Source organism: Pantherophis guttatus, chromosome 2 (genome assembly GCF_059756535.1).
Source record: "Pantherophis guttatus breed Tessera chromosome 2, ASM5975653v1, whole genome shotgun sequence".
Taxonomy (NCBI): Eukaryota; Metazoa; Chordata; class Lepidosauria; order Squamata; family Colubridae; genus Pantherophis; species Pantherophis guttatus.
The window spans coordinates 154073319-154085370 of NC_142064.1; the positions used below are offsets into that span (position 1 = coordinate 154073319).

A 12052-nucleotide genomic window follows, 5' to 3' on the forward strand; every position below is an offset into this window, starting at 1 on the left:
AGGGGTTTTGCAGACACCAAGAGGTAATTGAAAATGCTCGGGGGGATAAATGCATTGTGTGCTGTAGTTGTTTGCCCTTGAAAGAATGTAATTACTGGTTTCACTGGAAGACTATGTTGCACTACCACCGTGCATAAGCAGAGCATTTATCCCATTACTTCTTTACCCTGCTGGGCTACTGACACTTTGTTAATGGGAAACTTGTAACGTAGTGGTAGGATTTACCTAGCGTGTTTGGCAAGCTAGCCGGCTCACTCCTCGCAGTACATTCACATTCAGAGCCTGTCACAAGCAAGGGAACAGCTATGTCAGGCCTGAAATCCCCAGCTGATCGGTTCTGCTTGAATCGGTTCACAGCACAATAGATCGGAGATATTTGTGTTGCTATAAATTCAGAGATGCAAAATAGGTTAAGGCAATTAAAGTGATATCTTTTATTGAACTGCCTTCTTGTTAATATAGTGGCAGACTTGTGAATTAAACACTTCTTCATTAGATGTCATTGAAAATTATCCATATCTCAAGAATACATAAACAAGGATGATCTCTTACTGAGGCTTCAATTCTATATTCACTTATCTAGCAATAAGGCTGCCTAAGCATAGAGGGCCTTTTCCAGCAAAAAAGGGATACTAATGCAGAGGTACAGCAGGGTAGCTGAGCACAGCAGACCTCTATAAAAGAGAATGATCTGGATGTGTTAGAAGTTCTGAGTTCAATTCCCAGTACACTTTTTTTTAAAAAAAATCAAATGTTACAAGAAGTATACAAGCTTTTGAATTCCCCAGATATTTTTTTGTAATGTCTTGTTTATTTTTCATCAAGCAAAAGGTTGCGGGGGGAAAAGAATCCAAGGGACTGAATTGGTATTATTTGTACTTGAATGACTCATTCTAGAAAACCATCCTAGCAGACTTATGCTCTAGCCCATAACAGTTGTCCACTTATATGTGTCAACATAGTGCTTTGGCTGTGAGATTAAAGCCCCTGCCCTTTTTTTATGTGCCAACATATGTAGAATAGAATGGAATGGAATGGAATGGAATGGAATGGAATGGAATGGAATGGAATAGAATAGAATAGAATAGAATAGAATAGAATAGAATAGAATAGAATAGAATAGAATAGAATAGAATAGAATAGAATAGAATAGAATAGAATAGAATAGAATTCTTTATTGGCCAAGTGTGATTGGACACACAAGGAATTTGTCTTGGTGCATAGGCTCTCAGAGTACATAAAAGAAAAGATATATCCATCAAGGATCATAAGGTATAACACTTAATGATAGTCATAGGGAAACAATCAATATAAATCTTAAGGATACCAGCAACAAGGTTACAGTCATACAGTCATAAGTGGGAGGAGATGGGTGATAGGAACGATGACAAGATTAATAGTAGTGCAGACTTAGTGAATAGTTTGACAGTGTTGAGGGAAAAATTTATTTAGCAGAGTGATGGCGTTTGGGAAAAAACTTCTTGTGTCTAGTTGTTCTGGTGTGCAGTGCTCTATAGCGTTGTTTTGAGGGTAGGAGTTGAAACAATTTATGTCCAGGATGCGAAGGGTCTGTAAATATTGTAAATATGTAAATATTTACATATAAATATGTAAAACAGGGGCAGGGCTACTATCACATGGCGGCAGCCCCCATCTTGAATGTACTCACTTGGCTTCTTTATCTGTGATGTTTTATTGGTTTTATTGTAATTTATTTGTTTGAGACACCCAGAGTTGTTGAGAGTTGGACATCATTCAAATTTCACAAATTGTTGTGGTTGTTATTGCTGTTGTTGTTATTGATCTCTCCTTGCAGATATCCCTGACTAGATCCCTCTGTACTCCTTATTTTATTCTCTGTGCATGTCATCGTTGACATGAAAACTCTACTGGAATCAGTTGGGAGAGTTTATGTGAAATAAGGTCTAAGGCTAAGGTGTTAAACTGGCAGCCTGCAGGCCGGATGCGTCACACACAGGCCACGCCCACCCCAGCTCCGCAAAGGCAAAAAACATCATGATACGTCACGATACATCACGTGACATGATCGAGTTTGACACCTGTGGCCTAAGGTATAACCAATCTGTGCATGCTGGACAGCCCTGCATCTATTTTTCATCTAATAAAAGTGAGATGGTTGATGTTCTGTATTAGCATTCACACAAGTGATGGACTAAGCAATTCAGTCCCAAGAGGAAAACTCCTTGACTTTTAGTACCTGGCAAAATGATGATCATTCTTTTTTGGTTTCCACTTCTGAAGGAGCAGATCCATAGTTGGGCATCGTTCTCATTAGCTGGAACTAAGTGTCTTGACACAAATTCTATTAGCTCAGGCAAATATAAATTATACCAAAACAGAGATACCTTGAGACAGAGCTCCATAATCTGATTTTATTTCCTTGCATTGTGAATAAACTAATCTTTGAAAATAGTCTGCAAACTTTAATCCAGAGCCATGTGACTAACGGGACTAACTATGAGATTGTTCAGCTCTTCCAGTAAAGAAAAATAAACCATGACCTAAACATTACATGTGGCCCACAGAGACTATTTAAATTCAGCAAGAAAGATGTATTTTGCCCAAGTTTAAGAAAAGACATTAAAAGTCAAAACAGATAATTAAGCCTTCAAGGAGCATAATACAACTATTTATGGAGATGGGAGTGAAAAAAAATACATGTAATTTCCTGTGTTAAAAATAAAATTGGCCAATCATTACATACACCCACAAACACACACACACACACACACACACACACACACACACACACACGAGAATCCTCATTGTTCTGTTTCTTTGGCCTTCCAGTAAAACCCCAGGAACTGAGCTACATATGTATGTTAGCAAAGAAATGAATAAAGAAACTTTGTCTTTGCTGGTAGCTAATGTTGAGTAGATTTTTGCATCCCAGATTTGTTACTCATATTCCAAAGCAAAATGATGATGATGATGATGATAATGATGATGATGATCATGATGATGATGATGATGATGATGATGATGATGATGATGGCAACAATAATTTCTAAACAGATCCAAATTGGCCATTCCTGCCAAGATGACTTCCAATACATATGTGCATTTGCAAATTCCATGGGCCTTAAATGTATTCTTACAGTATCCCTCAGTCAGAGCTACAAGAAAACTCTGGTCTATCTGTCTGATTTACCATTTTTAGCTGTTTTTGTATTTTTTCCCCTAGTTTGACACACCATCCAGAATTCACTAGAGTTGGGCAGATAAATTTAATAAATCAAAGTGGTACTCAGAAAGAAATATTTAATTTAATTTAATTTTGAATTTGTATACTGCCCTTCTCCCTGAGGACTCAGGGCGGTGAACAGCCAAGTAAAAACATCGGATACAAATATTAAAATACAGTTAAAATATACATATATAAATTTGGCCCCGTTAATTAAAAACCATAGACAAAACACTTAAAAAACACTTAAAAAATTAGGCCAGCCCGGCTTGCTGGAAAAGGAAGGTTTTAAGGGCATGGCGGAAGGCACTGAGGTCTTGGATTCTCCTTATCTCTGGAGGCAGTTGGTTCCAGAGGGTAGGTGCCCCCACAGAGAAGGCCCTCCCCCTGGGGGTCACCAGCCTACACTGTTTGGCTGATGGCACCCCGAGGAGGCCCTCTCTGTGGGAGCGCACGGGTCGATGGGAGGTCGTCGGTGGCAGCAGGCGGTCTCGAAGATAGCTAGGCCCTATGCCATGGAGCGCTTTAAAGGTGATAACCAACACCTTGAAGCGCACCCGGAAGACCACTGGGAGCCAGTGCAGCTCGCGCAGGAGCGGTGTTACATGGGAGCGCCATGCTGCTCCCGTCACTACCCGCGCTGCTGTGTTCTGGACCAGTTGGAGCCTCCGGGTGCTCTTCAAGGGGAGCCCCATGTAGAGAGCGTTACAGTAATCAAGGCGAGAGGTCACGAGGGCATGAGTGACTGTGCACAGGGAATCCCGATCAAGAAAGGGCCGCAACTGGCGAATCAGGCGAACCTGACAAAAGGTCCCCCTGGCTACAGCCGTCAGATGTTCCTCCAAGGACAGCTGCATATCCAGGAGGACTCCCAGATTGCGAGCCCTCTCAGTGGGGGCCAACGACTCGCCCCCAATAGTCAGTGATGGAGTCAACTGACTATATCGGGATGCCGGCATCCACAGCCACTCAGTCTTGGAAGGGTTGAGCCTGAGCTTGTATCTCCCCATCCAGACCCGCACAGCCTCCAGGCACTGGGACATCATTTGATACTGATGTTATGATCCCTTGCCAAGAAGACTTTATTGGGGGGGGGGAGTATTAGAGAAGGAGTGTGCATGAATGCATCCATGCACTTTTAGATCTATATTTTTGGCTTTAGCTTGTTTTTATATGCTATTGTACTTTTACCCTTTGCTGCTGTTTTTACCTTGACTGTCTCACAATGCTGTTTTAATTACTGCTTGTTTGTCTACATTCACTTTTTCATTCATCTGTTTAGGGGCCAGAGAACTCCAAGTATCCAATAACAATGAAAACATAATTAGTGAATAAATGTTACTTCAAGCAAAGGAAAAAAGGGAAGTTATCAGTTGGGCTCCAGGGTAGAAATATGTCTTAGAAGAATGTTGCAGGCAATGACCATGAAAAATATTCTTCTATGCAAGTCATTTTTCACTCCAGTCCTTTTTTAAGCTTGGCATCTGCCTATTCTGATTTTACCTATGAAATTGATCAGATCCAATCAGGTGAAAATCCTGGACATATGTCTTCAACAGTATTTTCACATCAGCTATAATATATTTTTAGATGACATCCTGGAATACATTTCTTTACTTCCCAGAGCAGAACAAATGCAAAAGTATAGATAGGAATCCAATTTGTTTGGTGCACTCTGTTCTACAGAGTTCCAGTTTGTTGAAATATCAGGTTAGAGAATGCACAGAAGGGGTGCAAGGTTCTTGTAGCTACCCCAATATTCCCCTCAATTGGACATTTTGGCTAAAGCTATTGGGATTTGTAGTAGCAACATCTGGAGCTTGACTAGTTCCCCCACACCTGAAGCTGTAGCTAGATAATTTTCATTCCAGGACTTATTGATCTTTCCCTAGATGCCACATATCTTTGCTAGGGATAAACATCATTTCTCCTGAAATATATTACCCTTAGCTTCCATACAATCAGCCAGATGTTTAGATTCAATTTGGCATTTTTATCCACCTTCCCTAGGACCTGGGATAAACAAAGGTTGTTGTTTGATGGTATTAGTGGTAACATTGCAGGATATAAGTTGTTCCAAGTTGGGTTTTGCAATGGACTGATAGGGCTGTGATGAAGTTCAAGTGGTGTTCCAGATGTTTTGAGATTGCACCCAAGGCACTTATTGGTCCTATCTTTGCTTTCTTTTTGCCACAGTCTTTCTATTTGCAGGTCTTTGTATTTTGTGATTTTCTTACTTTTTTTTCTCTTTTAATCAACAATGTCTGGGGTGTTATGCGGCAGGTGCTTGAATTGTAAAGTCCCAGAATTTCTTTCTTCATTTTCTATTACATTTTCTATTTTGTGGTCCCACCAGTTCTTGCTTGCAGGTATTTCTTGCAGATTTCAATATTTAATATACCATTGTTACTTTGTCCATGCCAATGTTTGTAATCAGTCTATGCAGCAGCTAAGTAACTGGTCTACTGTTTCTTTACCTAAAATTATTTTGGAACAGTTATTAGCCTTCTCCTTGGCTGGACTTTTGAAAGCCCAGTCTCTTTATGTCTGGCATTGTACATCTAGTTGTGAGATGGGACCAGTCAGAGTCAGGGACCACACAATTCCTTACAAAAGGGATTCATATTGTGAACTACTACAAATAGAGATTTCTTTACCACAAAGATTTTTTCTCTCTATCTCTAAAGACTACCTTATAATTTTATTTCCTATAGAATATCTTCTACATTCTTATCTATATTAACTCTTCTATCTTCCACAGATTGAGAATCCTGTATTCTACTTTAACTTTGCTTTTATTTAACCTTACCTATGCCTGTCTTTTTAAAAAACTTATATCAGACATTCCTAATCTATTATGCTTTTGTGTGGCCTTTGATCAATCAAATGCTGGGTGGAGGGGTGTCATGCTTCAAAAGGGCCTCTTCAGATATCTTAGAGGGAGAATAGACTATAATATTGTAACTATATGTTGAAAAGAAGGTTGGGAATCATTATATTCCTTAACTTTGGGGGGGGGGTCCCTCTATTTTTTTCTTACTTGCACTTTCTTCTTTCTTTACTTTCTTTTCTTTTGATTTGTCTTTTACTCTATGAAAAACTTCTTAATATAAATAATACAAGAGAGTATCGTCAATATAGCCATTCTAGGCCATCACCTAGGGGAGTAGCCCACTATCTGTCTTCTACCATGTCCTTCAGCATCAGGTGGCATCTATCGTTCTATCGTTCTATCGTTCTATCGTTCTATCGTTCTATCATCTATCTATCTATCTATCTATCTATCTATCTATCTATCTATCTATCTATCTATCTATGGTTCAATCGTTATATCTTCTATCATTCTATCTATCACCTATCACCTATTTATCTATCTATCATCTATCTATCTATCTATCTATCTATCTATATCTACCTATCTACCTATCTATCTACCGTTCTATCGTTCTATCGTTCTATCGTTCTATCGTTCTATCGTTCTATCGTTCTATCTATCACCTATCACCTATCACCTATCTATCTATCTATCTATCTATCTATCTATCTATCTATCTGTATCTACCTATCTACCTATCTACCTATCTTCCTATCTATCGTTCTATCGTTCTATCGTTTTATCATTTTATCGTTTTATCGTTTTATCGTTTTATCGTTCTATCGTTCTATCATTCTATCGTTCTATCGTTCTATCTATCTATCGTTCTATTGTTCTATCTTCTATCATTCTATCTCTCATCTATCACCTATCTATCTATCTATCTATCTATCTATCTATCTATCTATCACCTATCACCTATCTATCTTTCTTTCTATCGTTCTATCATTCTATCGTTCTATCTTCTATCATTCTATCTATCACCTATCACCTATCTATCTATCTATCTATCTATCTATCTATCTATCATCTATCATTCTATCTATCACCTATCACCTATCTATCTTTCTTTCTATCGTCCTATCATTCTATCATTCTATCTTCTATCATTCTATCTATCACTTATCACCTATCTATCTATCTATCTATCTATCTATCTATCTATCTATCTATCTATCATTCTATCGTTCTATCTATGATCCCCAAGGTCTCTGCTTTAGCTCCTTTTAAGCCCACTTCTGCTCCTCTTGAAAGAATTGACTTTCCTAAAACAGAGGGCAATTCTTAAAGGAAAACAGGAGACAGAGAACACAAGCTTCCCATTGTCACAATACTTTCTTCTAGATAGAGATACACATCCTGTGGCATTATAGGAGGAGAGCCATAGCCAAAAATCAGGAATCCAGCAGCATCTTTCCCAACTAACACATTTTATTAAAAGGGATATGCTTTCAAGACCTACAATTCACTTCATCAGATGTATAGGATGACTAAACTGATGTAGGATTTAAAATGGGATAAGGCAGGGATGTCAAACTTGTGTCATCACGGCATCGTCACATGATGTATCATGACTTTTTTCCCCTTTCACTAAACCAGACATGGGCATGGTCAGCGGGTGATGCATCCGGCCCACAGGCCGCGAGTTTGACACCCCTGGGATAAGGGATGTAAGGAAATAAGAAAGAAAGGGGGCAGGAATAAGGAGTCACTGTGTGTAAGGTGGGCAGCTATATAAATTTGGCAAGTAAATAAAAAAAGGCCATGAACTTCTCGATTTTTTTAAAATATCCCTTTACAAATGTTAAATGTCAGTAGTTTATAGCACAGAAGGCATTCTGCATCTCTCTAGTTTGCACCACCAAATCCAAGGTCATGTTGACTCAGATGACTGAGAAGGCCTGAGGCACTGCTTAAACACAAAGGGATTGGACATCAGGGCACCACTAATATCCTCAGGCTGAGGTATCAAAATTTTCCTGAACCTGAATGTCGGTATTAGCTGCCATAAAGACAAGCTGCTCTTCTCTTGATACTTTTAGTCATGTGTCCTGCATTCTTTTTCCAACCATGACCAGTCAGGTATTATTTACCAGTAGCAGAAGAAAATAATAGTTCCAGAAGAAAAGCTTCCAACTAAGGGGAGAGCGAGGAAACCAGATAGTGAAAATTGATGCTTCAGAAGAACGGTGCAAGGGAAAGCAAAGACAAGCATTTTATGGACATTATAGAGAAATAAGGAGAGATAAATTGCAAGTTTTGCACTGCCTTATCGTACATCTTGTCCAAAATGGATCTTTCTGATTCTGCATCAGAAGCTCATATATCTTACAATAGTTAGAGTGAGGCACAAATTCTCTTTTGCATTCAGAAACGTTATTTTTATTATTGAGCTGATCTGTTTCAATATATATGTGTCATTGCTTTTGGCTGGAACACTAACATGTATTGATTAATAAATGTGGAACCAGAAAGCAAAATCTCTTACATGTCTTGTCTCACTATCTTTTATATTGAAGACCAAAATAGAACTCCTCTGCTCTCTCAAGCAATATTCCAAGATAAATTATGAAGGTTGCCAATCATCCCTGATACCCCAAAACACAACACTTTCTTGATTTTCTCCAACATCTTTAACGGCATTTGGAATTCCAGAAATCAGCAAATGAAACAACTTGTGATATCTGTAGACTGAGCTTCTGTTAGAAGTACCAATAGAAGAGAATATATGTAGCTCAGGGTTGAACTGTTAGCACCAATGATGTTATCTAATTAGATAATGAAAAGTCTGCAAGAAAACAACCAAGCTCAGAGAGCACCAAGAGCCCCTCTGTTAGAAGTACCAGAGTAGATATCATTGAGCAATTCAGACAAGCCTAACCTATCCATGACTTGTTTATTTATTTTAAAAAGTTATAAAGCCACCCATCTTAAAACAATTATGGACAGTTTACAGCCTTCTAGAATAACAGCTATAATGAACCCAAACAAGAAAATTCAATGAAAACTTTAGAGACTCTTATGGCTGCAGCTTTTCAGGGTGACAGATTTCAAACATCAGTTTATGCCACCATAACCACACAGCCTCTTAGCAAATGGGCAGCCATATTAATTTCTTAATTAAACACCTAACGAATGCCCGTATGCTACAGGTTATTCTGTGGACTTTATTTTAAGGCTATGTTGCCTTCCTTTTTAAATCTTCTACTGTATTGCGATTCCGTCTAAATAAATAACAGAATGCAGTGTCTGATATTCACTCACATGTAATCACACAAGGCGCTAATGGCCCCACAACAAATACACACACACACACATACTGCAATTCTTTTTAACCTGTCAGAGTCCTTTTAATTAAGTGATCAGATGAGCTGGAGCATGAATAACAAGGTGCTAATTCATGCCTAACAAGTTAGGCAGAAGGCCAAGAAAGAGCCGCTTACCACAATTTTTAAAAATTCATTAAAATACTTAACATGGGTTTTTTAAAAAACACTTGTTAATTTAACAAGAGAACTAATAAGTTATGGGCAAGAAAAGTGCATTCTATTAATCTTCCAACTTGTAGTCCCAAGAGGCTGCAGGATCTCTGATACTTTTTTTTACACAATAGAATAATCCACAATCACATTTGATGCAACAAAAGCGATAGGACGTTAAAAATGGAAGTTTGGAAAAGTAGTTTCAAGGAGAAAGAAGACACCCCATGAGCAGCACCTTCTGTGGTTCCATAAGCTTTAATTGCTATGCCTTTCTTTTAAGAAAAAAAAAAATTCTATCATCATCCTTAGAAGTGTCTAAGTAGCCATTTATTAACTGCTGTAAGTATCATTAGGTGGCATGGTGGGATGGAATAGAGATCTGGGAAAGATAGCAAGGGAGATCAGAATACCATTTTTCCTGCTCACAATGTCATTACACATTCCATCATGGCCTATTACTGAGATGATTAGTGGCATCAAATGACTCTGAAAAATGATTATGTACCATTAAAAACATTAGTCTGTTTGAAACCAGCACAAACAAATGGCCGTGCAGGGGGATGAGTCATTAGTTTTAACGCTGGTTGATGTGACGGGAAAGGCGAGCAAATATCTTTGCAAATTAACACGTGCAACAAGTCAGAGGGGATGTGGTCACAATGGGCTCCCTGGGAGATTAGGATTTTTCTTTTCTTTTTTCCCAACAAGGTGATGGGGTTGCAGAGAATCGTTCAATTGTGAGTGACTGAAAACAAGGCTGAGTGATGGGTATAAGTGGGAATCAATATTCTCTACAACAGTAAGGCAGTTACAGACTAACAAATTGTTAACCACCCAAAGTCATGTATATGAGATGGATGGCCAGGTAAATTAAATAAATAGACACTTAGACGGATATGGGTGTGGATCTCAAAATTACTGTAGACGATATAGTTATGGGTATGGATATAGATACAGACAAAAGGCTATAAGTATTTGGCGAACCTATGGCAAGCGAGCCGTCGTGCCAGTTCAGCTCTGCCGCACATGCGTGCGCGCCTTCTGCCAGCCACCTGGTCTTCGGGTCTCTGCCCTGCATGCATGGGGGGAGGGGCGCAGGGAGGGGCCACGTGCATAAACGTGGGGTGGAGTGTGCATGTGGGGGTGCACGCACATGCATGGGTGGGGGGCACATGCAGGAGTGCATGCACAGGAGCTCATGTGTAGGAGGCACATGCACATTGCACGCATTCAAGTGCGCTTTGGACACTCAGTCCAGAAAAGGTTAGTCATCACTGATTTATACAATGCAAATATGATTCAGATGACTTGGAAAATTTGTTTGATCATGATTTATTACTGGAGGTTTAAATTCAACAGGAGGCCTTGTTAGAAGAGGTGCTCTGAACATATGCAGAGTGCTAAAAAAACATCTGAGTCATTAAGCAGCAGAAAGCCCCAATAAATGGTATGAAATGCACATAATATAGATTCTGTGTATGCCAAATATGGGATAATGTTCGCCCAGCTAACATTAAATGCTAGGGGACATTCATTAAATTTCCTAAGAAACACCTTGGCCCAAGCTGTTTTTGTGTGCTATCATGATCTGTAGTTTATGCAACTGGATTTCCCAGGGTTTCTTAGCTGCTTTTCTTAAGAAAATGTCTCTGTGTGAGCTAACTCCAAAGGATGCGACATGCAGAAGCTACTGAAGAAGCAGGATGAAACTCAAACCCAGATTAAGGCCTATTGTGAAATCATCCTGTGGGATCAAAAAATGCTGTGATGTGTGAATCACTTGTAGATACTGAAGGCTATCTCCTTCAGCATCTAAAAAATGTGGATATCTGCCAGGACCAGAAAGGGAGCCATAACATCATCTGTTTACGAATGATCACCGTGCCTTAATACACCAGGGTAATCCATAAATCCAAGAAAAGGTGATACATGGCAGGGATGAATGATAGGCTTGAGCTGAAGCCTAGAACCAGGGTTGCTTCTGCCCTTGGTCCAAGTGATTCTGTTATTCTGCCTGGATCCCCAGCAAGCTTTTTGGCTTTGTAAGAGGGTGATAAGATCATCGAGTTTGGCTCTGTCCATAGCCACCTCATCCAGACCCTGCAGAACATTGCCACTGTTGTGCAGCACAGCGAGGACAAACCATTAAGCATGACATCGCTGCAGAGAAGGAAAAATTCCCTCCTGGGCCCATTTCAAAATGCTGGACTGGAAAGGACTATCAGTCCTTTGCCAAAATGACTTTTCATGATGCAGCTCATGGTTATCTGGAGACATCTCAGTCCGATGTTATTATCTACCCCAAAAAGATGGAAAACAGAACTGGGAGTGAATTTGGAAGCTTGGAGGTTTTACCATATTATGTATAGATGCCAGGTTTTTTTCATACCTTTTAACCTGGGTGTGAAGACAACAGGGTGGGCGTGAAGCTTTTTTTGTGGAATGGTGCAGACTTAGTTCTGCAGGCTTCCTTTGGTTCTTCCCCCATTT

The 12052-nt window shown here is 39.4% G+C and overlaps 1 protein-coding gene and 1 pseudogene across 1 annotated transcript; both read left to right on the plus strand.

The window, feature by feature from the left end:
* The first annotated feature begins 6395 nt into the window (after positions 1 to 6395).
* On the plus strand, positions 6396 to 7310 carry LOC148115384 (uncharacterized). Its single transcript, XM_087885154.1, has one exon. The coding sequence runs from the start codon at positions 6396 to 6398 to the stop codon at positions 7308 to 7310; it is 915 nt and encodes a 304-aa protein (XP_087741280.1).
* Positions 7311 to 11240: 3930 nt separating this feature from the next.
* Positions 11241 to 11803, plus strand: LOC148115385 (26S proteasome non-ATPase regulatory subunit 9-like; annotated as a pseudogene).
* Positions 11804 to 12052: the final 249 nt, after the last annotated feature.